This window comes from Trichomonas vaginalis, chromosome III (assembly GCF_026262505.1).
Source record: "Trichomonas vaginalis G3 chromosome III, whole genome shotgun sequence".
NCBI classification, from domain to species: Eukaryota; Parabasalia; order Trichomonadida; family Trichomonadidae; genus Trichomonas; species Trichomonas vaginalis.
In genome coordinates, this window is record NC_067205.1 from 1,585,874 (window position 1) to 1,603,107 (window position 17,234).

The following is a 17,234-nucleotide window of genomic DNA, read 5'->3' on the forward strand; positions in this document are numbered from 1 at the left end:
AATATTTTAAATTACAAACTTTGTAGTTTGAATAGATAATTAGTATTAAACTCAAATAACTAGTTTATTTTTGAATAAAAATTATTTGAATTTTTTCAATTTTGTGAATTTTCCTTCAAAAATCAAGTTTAAATATCTTATTTGCCATATAATTATAAATACAATGAAACATATTCGAAATTGAAAAGAATGACTTTTTCTGTTCTTTCAATCATTCAATTTGAATTTTGCAATATTGGATTTCTCATTAAATAGCTATTAAAAACAACAAGCAATTTAACTTACATTCAAATTTATTTGTGTTATATTCAATCTTCTCAAAACTTATAATTTTCGGCTATAGCATGATTATATGCTATATAATATAATAAACCTATAATAGTATCATTCTTTCAATTATTTGAAGAGAAAACTGAAAAAATCTATTTTCGGTGTATAACAATTGAAATCAATTTTTCTTACAAATTTATTTATATATACAAATTCTATTATTGATAGTGTTGCAGCCTATTTTACAATTAATTTATTTATGAAAGAAAATATAATCAATTGAATTCTATTTGAATTTATATGCAATAAAATATAGACTTCCATTAGGAATTATGCAATATGGCAAGAATTTCATGAAAATCATTTTATTTTAGCAATATTATTCTTTATTTTGTTTATCAACGATGATTGCTAAATTCTAATAGGTAAACATATGCTGTAGTAAACAGAAATTCATCAAAAGTGACACCTCAGAAAAGCTAAAATATTGAATTTTTGGAACTTTTGATAAAGCACGTTTTTAAATATTAATTAAAGTAAATGTATATTTTGTAAAGATTCTTTTTAATAAAAAAATAAAATTTTGAAGAAGAACACAAAATCTTCTGAAAAATAATATCACATAAACTCATATTATTTTCTAATATATAACTATTTTATATAAAAATCAAATTCAATGATCTTAAAAGCGAAGAATAAACCTCAAAATTTACGAATATGATGAGTGGGAATAGGCGTAAAGCAAAAATTGATATTTCATATGGTTTTATGATAGATAAGCATTATATTCCCACTCATTATATTCGTAAATTTTGAGGTTTATCCTTCGCTTTTAAGATCATTGAATTTGATTTTTATATAAAATAGTTATCTATTAGAAAATAATATGAGTTTATGTGATATTATTTTTCAGAAGATTTTGTGTTCTTCTTCAAAATTTTATTTTTTTATTAAAAAGAATCTTTACAAAATATACATTTACTTTAATTAATATTTAAAAACGTGCTCTATCAAAAGTTCCAAAAATTCAATATTTTAGCTTTTCTGAGGTGTCACTTTTGATGAATTTCTGTTTACTACAGCATATGTTTACCTATTTGTTATAGACCGAAAATAGATTTTTTCAGTTTTCTCTTCAAATAATTGAAAGAATGATACTATTATAGGTTTATTATATTATATAGCATATAATCATGCTATAGCCGAAAATTATAAGTTTTGAGAAGATTGAATATAACACAAATAAATTTGAATGTAAGTTAAATTGCTTGTTGTTTTTAATAGCTATTTAATGAGAAATCCAATATTGCAAAATTCAAATTGAATGATTGAAAGAACAGAAAAAGTCATTCTTTTCAATTTCGAATATGTTTCATTGTATTTATAATTATATGGCAAATAAGATATTTAAACTTGATTTTTGAAGGAAAATTCACAAAATTGAAAAAATTCAAATAATTTTTATTCAAAAATAAACTAGTTATTTGAGTTTAATACTAATTATCTATTCAAACTACAAAGTTTGTAATTTAAAATATTTTGTGAGATCAGATTGAATTAATTCAAGGTTCTTTTCAATTAATATTAATGACCATATTACGCATTTTCGAACATTCTAAACCAAATATATAAAAATGGGAGAAGAATGTTAAATTTGCTAGACATGGGGGAGTTGTCTGCAAAGTTTTAGCTCTTATCTCTAACAAAAAATTAATTTTTAAAAAAAAGACCGAATACGTTTCACAGCGAGAAAAAAATAAAAGGCAAGATAGAATTTTCTAGACATAAAGAAGTTGTTTACCGAGTTTTAGCTCTTATCTCTAACAAAAAATTAATTTTTAAAAAAAAGACCGAATACGTTTCACAGCGAGAAAAAAATAAAAGGCAAGATAGAATTTTCTAGACATAAAGAAGTTGTTTACCGAGTTTTAGCTCTTATCTCTAACAAAAAATTAATTTTTAAAAAAATGACCGAATACGTTTCACAGCGAGAAAAAAATAAAACTGTACACTGATTTTAATTTTCATTTTCAGTCACTTTACTTATTATTTTTTCTTTTTTTCATTTTAATTATAAATTATTTAATATTATGTTTATTTACGTTACCATTTTCTTTATTCTTTTGAATTCCATACTAGACACTTATAGAATATTTTGATTGTTAACGTACTTCATTAGAATGAATCCTTACAAAGGGTATGTCGATCGAATTTACCTAATTGGTATTTCCAATCAGATTGAAGAAGGTAAAATGACATGGGAAGAAGCTTGCACCCATGTTCCCATCGCCCCAACCCTTCAATCAAATGATTTCAAATATTTAGATGTTTCAAAATCTTTTTTACAAAATCAATTTAGCTTACAGAATATCCCATTGCCTAAAGGCAAGAAAGGTCGTAGGGTCAATCCCTACGACCAAATCAAAGCTCTTGCTGTGATACATGACCACTGGGCCTTTCCCTGTGGTCAAACAAAACAATGGAAACGTTTGAAATTACAACAAATTGATGTATCTTATAGAGAAGTACGCAGATACTTCAAAGAAAATCATTTCACCAAGACGCGATTAGAGCATGCCGGGCCAGAAACAGCAGTAAGATATTGGGCGCTTTCACCCAATCTTATCTGGCACGCAGATGTTCATTATTTTAGGGGTGTTCGTGGCCAGTATATTTATGGCATAATCGACGATTTTAGCCGCAAAGTCCTAGCGTGTATACAAATACCAGATATGCTGGCAGCGACGACAGCGAACGTTGCAGCTTCCGCCTTCATTGAATTTGGCGCCCCTTATTGTTTCTGGACCGACAACGGTTCAGAAAATAGGGGCGCCTTTCAAGATCTACTTGATCTTTGGGGCGTCCAATGGCGGCATACAGACTCTCATTCTCCCTACCAAAATGGGAAGATTGAGAGATTCTGGCCGACATTGGAGCGCTGCCAAAGCATTCAGGCTATTCCTGCCTTTATTTGGGAGTACAATAATAACACACCGCATGAAGATCTCCCAATTAATCCATTAACTGGAACAAATTACACGCCAAATCAAATGTATCAGCTGAAACCGAAATACACAAATGCAGATACAGAAAGGTTGTGGCAAATATGGGATACAGATATAGGCATGACCGCTGTTGACACATTCACAGCGTAATAATAAACATAATTTTTTAATTTCATTTTTAACAAGTTTTTTTAAATGTATGTAATGAATAATTCATTAGAATATGATAATGCACATTGTAACAGAATAGAACAATCACCAAATTTTTTTTTGAAATTAAAAAATAAAAGTAAAAAGTATAAAGTAATCTAACCAAAAAAGACATTTAAAAGAATTTTGGAAAAAACAGAATAAGGATAATGATATTATTTTAGATACACAATCGATGTACTGAAGAATAATCCGGTAAAATGATGATATAAAATTAGATTATTTTACAAGTAGCTAAAAGAATAAAACTATAATATAAAATAAATGAAGTTTAATGAAACAATAAAGGTTAAATAAATAATAAAGATTTTTTATTTTTTATATCAGTATTGAGAAGAAGTAACAACTGACACTTGGTAGACAACTTCTTTATGTCTAGAAAATTCTATCTTGCCTTTTATTTTTTTCTCGCTGTGAAACGTATTCGGTCTTTTTTTTAAAAATTAATTTTTTTTAGAGATAAGAGCTAAAACTCGGTAAACAACTTCTTTATGTCTAGAAAATTCTATCTTGCCTTTTATTTTTTTCGCTGTGAAACGTATTCGGTCTTTTTTTTAAAAATTAATTTTTTGTTAGAGATAAGAGCTAAAACTTTGCAGACAACTCCAATGTCTAGCAAATTTTAACATTCTTCTCCCATTTTATATTATTTTGGTTTAGAATGTTCGAAAATGCGTAATATGGTCATTAATATTAATTGAAAAGAACCTTGAATTAATTCAATCTGATCTCACAAAATATTTTAAATTACAAACTTTGTAGTTTGAATAGATAATTAGTATTAAACTCAAATAACTAGTTTATTTTTGAATAAAAATTATTTGAATTTTTTCAATTTTGTGAATTTTCCTTCAAAAATCAAGTTTAAATATCTTATTTGCCATATAATTATAAATACAATGAAACATATTCGAAATTGAAAAGAATGACTTTTTCTGTTCTTTCAATCATTCAATTTGAATTTTGCAATATTGGATTTCTCATTAAATAGCTATTAAAAACAACAAGCAATTTAACTTACATTCAAATTTATTTGTGTTATATTCAATCTTCTCAAAACTTATAATTTTCGGCTATAGCATGATTATATGCTATATAATATAATAAACCTATAATAGTATCATTCTTTCAATTATTTGAAGAGAAAACTGAAAAAATCTATTTTCGGTCTATAACACTATAACAATATTGCTAAAATAAAATGATTTTCATGAAATTCTTGCCATATTGCATAATTCCTAATGCAAGTATATATTTTATTGCATATAAATTCAAATAGAATTCAATTGATTATATTTTCTTTCATAAATAAATTAATTGTAAAATAGGCTGCAACACTATCAATAATAGAATTTGTATATATAAATAAATTTGTAAGAAAAATTGATTTCAATAGCGTTTCAATTCAGAAAAGTAAATTCCCATAATTTTTCCTTTTATTGTAATTAATGGTAATAATGCAGTAATTTTCATTTTAAACATTTTTCTATACAAATATAAATATAAATTCTTTCTTAAAATGCTACTCCTTCTCCTTCAGTACTCTTGGTGGTTGCAAAATCAAGGAGTTAACGGTGGACTAAAAGGAGAAGACATAAATTGGACTGATAGTTACAGCACAATTCAAGGAAAAAACAACAACAATTGTGGTTATGTCCGATGGAGCCAGATTAACACATTCATCATATAGTAATCGAACAGATCAAAGCGAATTTTATGATATATTTGAAGGATTGCCATATCAAGAAAATTCAGATTGCACAAACAATAATATTGGAACGGCATCATTACAATTAGCCGCAGGAAATGTTGTTAATGATACAAATCCTATTACGCAAGGTATTGCTAAAAAAGCTACTGTATTTTCATATTTATTCCAAACAAATGGCTCTCTTGAAGAATCTTTTCTAAACGTAGGTTGTAAAGGAAGTAACAAATGGGATGTTGCTATAGTTCAGTATCTAATGACTAACTGTGTCGATAGATTTTGTCGTTACATTCAACCGGATGTATTTTCAAGGCATGTTTTAGATGAATGCCTATATAACCCTCCTGCTGATAATTGGGCTCATCCAATTGTTGTCCCAGCGGGAACAAATCATGCATCTGATCCCCTCTTTTCGCCACCAGCAAGCTGGCCGATGATTTTCACTATCGCAGGAGTCAGTCACAGGGGTCAACCTTTATGGTGCGGCGCTGAAGGTGCAGGAGTATTTATGTGCTGTCCAGCAGCAGACGATGCAGCAATACCTGCGGCTGGTTCATGTAGTGATACTGAATACATTTCAAATTTTTCTTCAACAAATGCAAGTGCTGCAATATTTGCAGGTGGTTTATCAGTGCTGTTATCTGAGGTTCCGACATTAAAACTTGCAGATCTCTTCTTCATTACTGCAATGACTGCAGATAAGAACCGACCAGATGGTTTGATATGGAGAAAGAATGGATTTGGTTTAAACTACAATAGAAGATCAGGATTCGGACGCTTGAATTTAGGAAGAGCCTTAGATTTGGCGAAAAGATGGGAATCTGTAGGAGATTTCTATCTATGGAAGAAAACTGTACATTACAATACTCTTTTGGATGAAGGTATATATAACATTACATTTGATATGGATGATTTGGAAGGTGCAGCAACTCTATCTGTTTTCATTGAAATAACTGCTCTTAAATTATCTTTTGGATCGCTCAACCCTCATTTAGTTAGTCCAAGTGGAACAAGATGCGAAATCAAAATACTTACTGAAGGCGATAAAAAATTAAATATTGAAATTATGGAATTCAATACAAATAATTTTGTTGCCGAAAATCCAAAAGGAACATGGACATTGTATTTTATGGAGTCTGATCATGCGGCTCGAGGTTTAATCAAAGATGTCACTTTGAATATATTTTATACAAAAAAGGCTCCGAAGGCATCAGATATTTGGCAGAGAGATGATTGTATTAATCCATGGAAGCATCAAGAATCAAAGATAAGATTCTTAGCGCAAGAACCGGTTCCATTCGAAGCAGGTAAAAAGTTTTCAATAGACGTCCAAGTTCCTGACGAACAGAAAAATATCTACTATATGATATACCTTGAATCAGAAGACGGGGAAAAAAGAGTTATCTTCGATACATCACGATTCAATGAAAATTACACCAAAATCGAAGCCGATTTCATACCAACAGTGTATGCAAATGGACTGAAGATGTTCTTGCTTGTTGAATCATTGCATTTTGAAACTGGATTATTTACGGATAAAATTGAACTGAATTATTCTAATCCATATTCGCCTGGAATTATTACGCCAAAGAATGGAACATGGATCACTACTAAAGATATAAGAATTGAATTAATATATGCGCTCAATCTAACCTATATGATTGATGAAGGATATTCAACTTCTGCAGCATTGACAATTATAAACGCAAGAAGTCATATTATATTAGATCGCAAATGGTTACGAAATCTTGGAAGAATAGTTTACTGGAATGATTACGCAAAAGACAAAAGTTTTATTATGCAAATTTCTCCATCATCAAGTTTCGTCCACAATATAACGTTTAAGCCAATGGAGATATACATGTTCATAAAGGAGACACCAGGAAAATATCAAGTAGAGGGAACTATTATTCCGCTCATAACAATTGTTGTTATATGTATAGGATTAGTCATTCTTGTTGTTGGCCTGATATATAGATCAATTGAACTTTCTAGGCATAAAGCAATTGAGATTGATTCTGAATTAATCGATAATTAGTATTGTTTAGCAAAAATTCTTTAATATCATGATTATGTAACTAAAAGGCAGGAACTATGTTCGATATAATACGAATATCATTAATTCTTTTCAAATCAAATTTATCAAAATTATCGATTGTATAATATTTGTATGCATGATGAATGATTTTTCAAAGAATCATAGAAGTTGGGAAAAGTATAATTCAAAACCAACGATGAGAGTCTCAAAAAAATTAAAAAGCGCCTTTGAGAGTAATTGTTGATAGTTAATTTTATTGGCATTTTCATGATGAAAAAGAAGTTATGAAATGCCACGTAAGAGTTGAGATGTAAAAATATTGATTCACAAAAATTGCGAACAAAATTTTCACTTTAAAATTTATTCTAATTTTATACTATATAGCATAAAGGTAATATAAATAATACATGAAAAATTTTTAGAGTGTATTCAATTCTAACTTTAGACTTTACGTCTATGAAAATGCTTCGAATTTTCAAAGATAGCGGCAGCATTCAATGAAATTCGTATTATTAAATTTCGATTTATATATGAATCTAAGATAAATTAGATAGAGATTATTTTCAATATAATCAAATTTTTGATTAGTTAGAAGTTTTTTAGAGTTAATCTGAACGAATTAAAATCATCATGAATAAAGCATTTGATTAGAAGATATTCGGCCAAACTAATGTTATAGACCGAAAATGTTATAGACCGAAAATAGATTTTTTCAGTTTTCTCTTCAAATAATTGAAAGAATGATACTATTATAGGTTTATTATATTATATAGCATATAATCATGCTATAGCCGAAAATTATAAGTTTTGAGAAGATTGAATATAACACAAATAAATTTGAATGTAAGTTAAATTGCTTGTTGTTTTTAATAGCTATTTAATGAGAAATCCAATATTGCAAAATTCAAATTGAATGATTGAAAGAACAGAAAAAGTCATTCTTTTCAATTTCGAATATGTTTCATTGTATTTATAATTATATGGCAAATAAGATATTTAAACTTGATTTTTGAAGGAAAATTCACAAAATTGAAAAAATTCAAATAATTTTTATTCAAAAATAAACTAGTTATTTGAGTTTAATACTAATTATCTATTCAAACTACAAAGTTTGTAATTTAAAATATTTTGTGAGATCAGATTGAATTAATTCAAGGTTCTTTTCAATTAATATTAATGACCATATTACGCATTTTCGAACATTCTAAACCAAATATATAAAAATGGGAGAAGAATGTTAAATTTGCTAGACATGGGGGAGTTGTCTGCAAAGTTTTAGCTCTTATCTCTAACAAAAAATTAATTTTTAAAAAAAAGACCGAATACGTTTCACAGCGAGAAAAAAATAAAAGGCAAGATAGAATTTTCTATATATAAAGAAGTTGTTTACCGAGTTTTAGCTCTTATCTCTAACAAAAAATTAATTTTTAAAAAAAAGACCGAATACGTTTCACAGCGAGAAAAAAATAAAAGGCAAGATAGAATTTTCTAGACATAAAGAAGTTGTCTACCAAGTGTCAGTTGTTACTTCTTCTCAATACTGATATAAAATAAAAATCTTTATTATTTATTTAACCTTTATTGTTTCATTAAACTTCATTTATTTTATATTATAGTTTTATTCTTTTAGCTACTTGTAAAATAATCTAATTTTATATCATCATTTTACCGGATTATTCTTCAGTACATCGATTGTGTATCTAAAATAATATCATTATCCTTATTCTGTTTTTTCCAAAATTCTTTTAAATGTCTTTTTTGGTTAGATTACTTTATACTTTTTTACTTTTATTTTTTTAATTTCAAAAAAAAATTTGGTGATTGTTCTATTCTGTTACAATGTGCATTATCATATTCTAATGAATTATTCATTACATACATTTAAAAAAACTTGTTAAAAATGAAATTAAAAAATTATGTTTATTATTACGCTGTGAATGTGTCAACAGCGGTCATGCCTATATCTGTATCCCATATTTGCCACAACCTTTCTGTATCTGCATTTGTGTATTTCGGTTTCAGCTGATACATTTGATTTGGCGTGTAATTTGTTCCAGTTAATGGATTAATTGGGAGATCTTCATGCGGTGTGTTATTATTGTACTCCCAAATAAAGGCAGGAATAGCCTGAATGCTTTGGCAGCGCTCCAATGTCGGCCAGAATCTCTCAATCTTCCCATTTTGGTAGGGAGAATGAGAGTCTGTATGCCGCCATTGGACGCCCCAAAGATCAAGTAGATCTTGAAAGGCGCCCCTATTTTCTGAACCGTTGTCGGTCCAGAAACAATAAGGGGCGCCAAATTCAATGAAGGCGGAAGCTGCAACGTTCGCTGTCGTCGCTGCCAGCATATCTGGTATTTGTATACACGCTAGGACTTTGCGGCTAAAATCGTCGATTATGCCATAAATATACTGGCCACGAACACCCCTAAAATAATGAACATCTGCGTGCCAGATAAGATTGGGTGAAAGCGCCCAATATCTTACTGCTGTTTCTGGCCCGGCATGCTCTAATCGCGTCTTGGTGAAATGATTTTCTTTGAAGTATCTGCGTACTTCTCTATAAGATACATCAATTTGTTGTAATTTCAAACGTTTCCATTGTTTTGTTTGACCACAGGGAAAGGCCCAGTGGTCATGTATCACAGCAAGAGCTTTGATTTGGTCGTAGGGATTGACCCTACGACCTTTCTTGCCTTTAGGCAATGGAGTTAGTATACAAGTCTCGTGTACTGTGGCACTGCGTTCCACCTTACCCAATACTTGTGAATTTGACACTTTACAAAACCGTTAACGTATATTTTACAACACAAACGACAACACTAATTTAATCTTAAATATTTATAAAGCCGCCAACCACTTCACTAACGAACTCACTAATGTAAAAATAAACGTTCTCACTATCGTTCTCACTAACGACTTCACTAATGTTCTCATAAATTTTCCTCAATATCTTCATCATCAGTGTTAACCCTATTGTAGTCATACTTGAAGCCATAAACTTTCTCTAACTTCTTAACGTACAATTTACATAACTTACCTTCGTCATCATATGGTTTAATGATATAACTATTTCTATCTTTATACACAGTCAATGAAAAGTCAACTGGTCTCGGATGTATTTGAAAGAACATGTTATGCTCAGGAAGGAAGAATAAATGTTTAAATGTATGTTTGTTATACTGTGGAATTCGAATGAGTTGCTTTTGTTCTGTCATTTACATCCAAATAAAAATTTTCAGTAAATAAAAAATAAACTTAAAATTAATGATATCACCACCCTCACACGTATGAAAACATAGCGCAAAAATAAATTTAGGTGAAGTGGTGAATCTCACCTTTTTTTCACCTCTTTTTTCACCCTTGAATTCATTGCTTTATAACTCTCTTCCTTGGTTTCTTTTTAGTTGCTTTCTTCACGTCTGTCTCCAACTTGACTGTCTTTCTTCTTCGTCCGTAATGATACCAGTTACTTCCACCAGTCAATGGGTCAAATGGTCTTTCGTAAGGGTTTCCATACATTCCATAGGGACCATACGGAAGAACTACTGGTGGAGGAAGAGTTCCATCGACTCTATTTAAATGCATTGTTTCACCTTTCATCTGGTCATTAAAGTCTTTTTTGTTTTGCAAACTCATCGTCCTTTCCTAAAGCATTTTCTGACTCAGTCGCAACCAAATTGGATGCTTTATTTATGAGCCCTATTTTATTTAATCTTAACTTCTTTGCAACCCAGCCTCCAATCTTCCTTTATTTGCATCTAATGTCTTCGAAACCCTTCCTCCACTCATTTTATTTACTGCGTCATAAGCCCAAGTGCTTTTGCTCCAAATGCTAATGCTTTTGTTCCCATTGCGCCTAAAGCTGCCCAAGCTACCATTTACACCATATTAAAATCATCTCTCTTCAATATTATCTCATAAAAGTTCTCGTTACTGGAGAAAGTCAATGAAACATAAACATTCTCACGGGCTTCGCCCTCACCGCTTTGCGGTCTATCTAACTTCTTTCTTATATCATCTATTCGCTTCAAAATGTCTGAACAATTGCTAACATCTTCTACAACAGTTATTTCATCATGAATGACCTTCAAGAACAAGCTCATTTAATATGCTATTAAAATCATCTCAATAATGAGTCCATCCTTTCCATCTTTAGGTAGCACAACATCTTTCATTGAAGAAGGTTCGACAAGTCTTATGTTAAACTTACTGACAAAGTTTGTTATACTATAATGCTTCGGCGGCGAATACATGTAGTTTGAAAGACATAATATAGATTCTTCAGCAAATTCACTTATACTGGATTTTATAACAATGTTCTCACGAGACCAAATACCACCAATTGACAATCTTGTAAGCAATCCTGCTGAACCTTCAACTGTAAACGTCGATGGTAACATTCCACGAAGGTCATCTATTGACATCGTTGAGTCACTGAATTTAAATATTTTCTTAAAGCAATCGTCATTATCTAACCATGCAATAGCTTTGAAGTTTTCATTCGAATATACATCTGCTTCATTAAATGTAAAACCTGACTTCTTTGCAGAGACGACTTTAAAATCTATTGAGTTTGTTTCAAAATTATATGCTATGGTAACTTCTGAAGGTAATGGATGTCCTTCCGCAGTCAGTTGTTCTCTCACTACCGTTTGAAGCTTTGTGTTAAAAACTTTCATGTCATCTCCTGTGTCTAGGTTCACATACACAGCAATAGGAAAACTATCTTGCTTCTTTGTTTCATCATTATACCTCAAAACATTAAAGTTCTTCAATAATATTGTTCTTCCTGCTGGAATACTTCGAACCTGTCTGATTTCAATAGCTTTCTCACCTCCTACATACTCTACCCAGTGTCTTGGATATTCATAAGTATACTGACTTTCTTGAATTTTGGTTGGTTTCATCATAACGTGTTCATAGTATATCTTTATACTCTTGTCAGTTAGACTCGGTGCTATGTTCTGAATATTTCTGACTTGCATTTTTAATGGAGATAAAATGAAGCATTTAATACATGACGTAGATGAAGACATGAATGAAACTACAGACAAACTTAACTCTTCTCTCATTCTTCCTTTCAGTAAGGACTATGAGTTCTGTTCAAATGGTGTGTATTTCTATTGTGGAAAGATGGGTTCAGGTAAGACATTTAACCTCATTCGTCATATACTCATAACAGAGCGTTTAGGAAACGACTCATATTATGACCAAATCATTATATCAGCAACTTCAGACTCTATGGACTCAACAGCGAAAACATTTATGTCAAAAGTTCAAGCCTCTGTCGTTAAAGTTCCAGACAGTGAACTCATTGAATTTCTTCAACGTTACATTCGACGTAAGAGGAAATATTATGCCATCGTTGAATTTATACAGTCAGGAATGCAAAAGACTTCTGAGGAGATGGAAAGAATTATTGACAAACACCACTTACGTCAGTACTCAGGAGTTTACGATATGAAACGACTTACAAACTACATTCTATCAAAACTTTCAAAATACCCCTTCAAAAAGTATCCTTCAAACACTCTGCTCGTTTGCGACGACTTCGCCGGAAAAGGTTTAGTGTCAAAGCCTGACTCACCATTAGCTAACATCATTACTAAAGTCAGACATTACCACTTAACTGTAGCAATACTTATGCAAACATGGCGTTTCCTTGCTTTAAACATAAAACGTCTCATAACTGACTTCGTTATCTTTCAAGGTTTCTCACGTTATGATATTGAACTCATTTGGAAACAGTCAGGTATAACATTACCTTTTGAAGAAATTTGGGAAGCATATAAGTCTCTCATCTCTCCTCGTTCATACCTTGAGATTCATATCATGACTAATACCATTAAAGTCAAAAATATTCCATGGGAACGACCAACATTGTTTTAAAGTTTAACCTTCAATTGACTGATGGTAAACAAATTCCATGCATCTCTGTCGCCATTTCTGTTAATATTTTTGCTGTCATTCATATCATCCACTTCCCCATCCGTTACTTTTGAGGATATGCGTTAGAATAGCTGTTCTTAAATGAAGGCTTTTCACCTTTAGCGCATAAACTCTATAACTTTCTGCATACTTTATGTTTGAACCTCCTGAGCCATCATTGACATAAATTTTTATAGGCTTCCACCCTTTGTTCATGTTCCTGCTTCTTCCCTTAGCTCTTTTGTTCAGTAGTTCTACATCTTTATACACAGCTCCTGTCTCAGTGAATTCAACAATATTTTCATTCGTTAGCTTTACATTCAAACCCTTGTCGAGTATATTGTTCATTTCATACATATAAAAGGTTTTTATTCTATATGAAATGAGAAGCAAATCCATCTTAGCTGGTGCCGTTAATGTTCCAATTGAACCAACATCAAATGTTGACTCACGAACGACAAACAATATTGTCATAAAGAACTATAGTTCGGAGTGTTTGAAAGAAAAAGAACCAGAACTGAAATCCGTGAATTTAAACTCAGCTTCAAACGCTAACGCTACATCAGATGTTAAGTTAGAGTATCCACCACTGGACCAAATTCTTTCAAGAGAAGCCAACGACAACCCTTACACAAATGTTCAAACAAATCCTTCAGATAACGTAGACCATTACCTTCTTCAGTTATACCAAACAATTTTACTCAAAGACGATAAGAAGCTTTTGACAAATCTTATAAGCAAGAACCAAATAATTCTAACAAAGGAGGACCTTGAAAATGTTATATCACGAATAACAGGGAAACAATGTGTCATTGACTATCTCGACCCTGAAATCGAATGCTGTGGTCAAACGCCACCATTCATGAAAATAGGTAACATCCGCATCATTGAAACACCAGGAACTACAGGAGTTGAGTTTAAGTATAAATATTCGAACGAGTATACAAAACTTTCAACAGAATATAAAGCTTTGTTTGAAATATGTTTTAGTAAATTAAAGCAATTTGTAATATCTATCCAAAACTTCTTCAACAGTATCGAACTCATCTTCATAATGCAAACCTAATCTTATTGACTTGGTGCAGTTTTCACTAACACAATATAGCGCTTTGCGCTCGGCGCCTTTGACGCCTTTTTCTGTTCTCTTGACTGACATAACTAACTCATTTGTTTCATCAAACAGCAATAACCAAAGTTCATGACCTAATACATAACATTCATACTTTATATTTTTAGCTCTGAGTTCTCTTGTAAGCTGTTGCATTTAATATTTTCTAAAAAGTCAACTTCAACAGTCATTCGCACTGGTGCCTTCAGTTCTACAGGCTCTCCTTGAAAGTCAACAAGTCTGAATTGCATGTCTTTCAAATTATGAGGACTAATGCGAACCCATTTACCTAAATGAGTTGCTATGACAGGAACGTTTGGAATGAACATTGAATTGACTGCATAACAGAAGGATTTATATTCTACTGAACCTTTACTATTAACTCCTGAAATACCTGTGACATTAGCTATTTTTGACTCAATGTATAAACAATTACCATAACATACGTATGGAACAGATTTCATCTCAATCGTTTTGTCAACACTTTTCAAAGGAAATGTCATATGGTATGCTCCCAGAAGCAATTGAACTCTATGACTCATTCGTGTTATCTTAAACTCCTTCGCATAACTGAACTTCAAAACTCCTGCAATAAGTTTAACATTCATTAAGTTTTCTTCGTTATCCTTGTTTATTGTAGTATTTATGAGAGCGCATTTAACACTCCAGCTAATGTTTCCATCTTATATTCTACATTATTGTGAAATCTTATTTCGTGCTTCTTTCCATCTATTTCAACTCCATGAAATCTGTTTCATCTGTTATGACAAAAGTTGCGATAGTATTGAAGTCAACAACTCTGAAAGCAAGGCTTCATTCTGAGACCTAAGTTTGTTTGTAGCTTTACTGTCCCGTATTCGTTTGGGTCTGTACTTTGCAAATAGAACAACATTTTATTCTCATTAAAATATGAGTATTGCTGCATATGCGTATGAAGCTGACAGAGCTAAACGTTTATATTTTGGTCAATACTCTCTCACACTTACTGACAAATATATTGTTATCAGTGATGGAAATACCGAGAAATACATAACATGGAAGGACTATGAAAAGTTTGACCCTATTTTAACTCCATGTACAATGCCATTCATTGTAAATGGTGAAGTTGTCATGAAGAACGACACAACAGTATATAAGTCTGTATATGAAGCGTTAGAATATATGTTGAATTATAATCCCGAAAGATTTGACCCAAGCACTACGTCATGTACAATGCCTTTTATTAAGGATGGTGAAATCGTAAGAGTTCCGGATTCAACGGTTTACAACTGCTGTTCAAAACAGTTTACAAAACATTTTAGCGAATATCTTTAATTCAGAAACTACAGAAATAAAATTACCATATATAACAGATGCTAAAGAAATTAAATCAAAAACGACAACATTATTTACGTCACTTAATGATTTAATGACTTATATCATTAATATTCCTGCACCAACTACAGCATTTGATCCAAACTCGACGGTTTGCAGTGTACCTTTCATAAAGTCGCAAACGGACTCTTTGAGTCCTGAAGGTCTTTCAGACCGAAGCGACCAGGGCGAAGCCCATGACAGTTCATTAATTGTTTTTAAGGGATTCAACAGTTAATGAATCATTAAAGGCGTCATTAATGAAAATCATTGATTTTAACTCATTCACGAATACATATAATTCATTCATTAATGTTTCATATGCTTCTAAAGAAGGTGAGCCAAAAACTATCGATAAAGCGGTGTATGAAATAAAAGCATCAACGACGAAATTGAATTCGTTAACTTTTGACGGTGATAGTTTCGTTAATGACATAACATCGGGGAAAACAATTTTAACGAAAGAATATTTAAAATCTCATGTTAGTGAGTTCGTTGAAATTGAAAAAGAAGGTGGAATTAAGTTCGATCCACTGAATTTCATTTTCAGCTTAGCGAATGCGGGTGTTAGTTTCGCTGAATGGACAACTATACAGAGTGAAATAAATGCAATATGGACGTTTTTGGGGTCAAAAGCGGGAATGGGTGAGCTTGTAAATGCTGCAAGAACATTAGGTGAAACAGGAAATTTTGTAGATGGTTTTAAAAGACTTGTTTCAAATGTTTTAACAAACACAAAGAAATTATTTAGATATACCATACATAACGGACGGATTTTCGAACAGGTAGCAACAAACCCTCCGGTTATGGCTGCGTTGATGATGGTTAGAGATATAAAACCACGTAACGACGGGAACGAAGAACATGAACAACAGAGCCCAACGGGCTCAGAGCCACATAGTGGCGAGGATACTGGTCGGGTTATTCAAGACATTAAAAACGTGTATCCTGAAGTTATTGATTTATTTAGAGGAGTTAATGATTCAATTTCAAAACATTCTATAACCCTCGATGAAGAGAATAAATTAACAGATTATATATTCGTCATTATTGCAGAATTAATGAAGAGAATAAATGAAAAAGGAAATTGGTGATATCATATAATGTCAGCGATGTAATGATGAAAGAAGAATTTTGACTCATTATTTACAAAACCGAAAACAGAATATAGTCTTTGACGTAATTACCGAATTAATGAAAAAGATTAATGATAATAAGAGTTCTGGCGGAAGAGTTGAATTAGAAGTGAATGATGTTAATGAGAAATTAGCCGAAAAAGCAGATAAAAACCACGTTCATTATATAACTTCAGACGAACAGATTATAACGGACTACCATGGATATTTAACACGAACTGAAGAAGTGAAGACAAAAAATGTTAATGAAAGAAGATATAAATACATTCGTGCTAAAGGTTATGACATAAGCTGTACTGTACAGTATGATGTAGCTAAAGCACCAGAAGCATTTGGTTATACCGGTGAAATTTATGCCTCTACTTTCAATGTTAACGGTGTATTAGTTGAACCAAGATTTATGTTAAGAGTTAAGGCAAAAATAACGTTTGAAGATGCTATTAAAAGTAAAGCTGACAAAGTTGAACTCGAAGCA

The 17,234-nt window shown here is 31.3% G+C and overlaps 3 protein-coding genes and 1 pseudogene across 4 annotated transcripts, besides 10 other annotated features; 1 reads left to right on the top strand and 3 right to left on the bottom strand.

The window, feature by feature from the left end:
- Positions 1-440: part of a mobile genetic element that runs on past the window's edge.
- A 267-nt stretch (positions 441-707) lies between these two features.
- Positions 708-745: a mobile genetic element.
- A 568-nt stretch (positions 746-1,313) lies between these two features.
- Positions 1,314-1,351: a mobile genetic element.
- Positions 1,352-1,370: 19 nt separating this feature from the next.
- Positions 1,371-2,208: a mobile genetic element.
- Positions 2,209-2,450: 242 nt separating this feature from the next.
- Positions 2,451-3,422: a mobile genetic element.
- A 403-nt stretch (positions 3,423-3,825) lies between these two features.
- Positions 3,826-4,661: a mobile genetic element.
- Positions 4,662-4,817: 156 nt separating this feature from the next.
- On the top strand, positions 4,818-6,815 carry TVAGG3_0621280 (islet amyloid polypeptide processing; the record flags this gene model as incomplete). Its single annotated transcript, XM_001283496.2, has 1 exon — positions 5,138-6,815. A coding segment is annotated over one exon (1,678 nt), but the record flags the coding sequence as incomplete, so codon positions are not given.
- A 1,105-nt stretch (positions 6,816-7,920) lies between these two features.
- Positions 7,921-8,759: a mobile genetic element.
- A 105-nt stretch (positions 8,760-8,864) lies between these two features.
- Positions 8,865-8,893: a mobile genetic element.
- A 267-nt stretch (positions 8,894-9,160) lies between these two features.
- Positions 9,161-9,940: a mobile genetic element.
- Positions 9,941-17,234: part of a mobile genetic element that runs on past the window's edge.
- On the bottom strand, positions 10,601-10,834 carry TVAGG3_0621330 (protein of unknown function, DUF4107 family; the record flags this gene model as incomplete). The annotated part of the gene is made up of 1 exon (XM_051240369.1): positions 10,601-10,834. The coding sequence occupies one exon, from the start codon at positions 10,832-10,834 to the stop codon at positions 10,601-10,603; it is 234 nt and encodes a 77-aa protein (XP_051086956.1).
- On the bottom strand, positions 14,157-14,426 carry TVAGG3_0621340 (uncharacterized protein; the record flags this gene model as incomplete). The annotated part of the gene is made up of 1 exon (XM_051240370.1): positions 14,157-14,426. The coding sequence occupies one exon, from the start codon at positions 14,424-14,426 to the stop codon at positions 14,157-14,159; it is 270 nt and encodes an 89-aa protein (XP_051086957.1).
- TVAGG3_0621350 lies at positions 14,502-15,162 on the bottom strand (annotated as a pseudogene). The gene has a single exon. A coding segment is annotated over exon 1 (661 nt).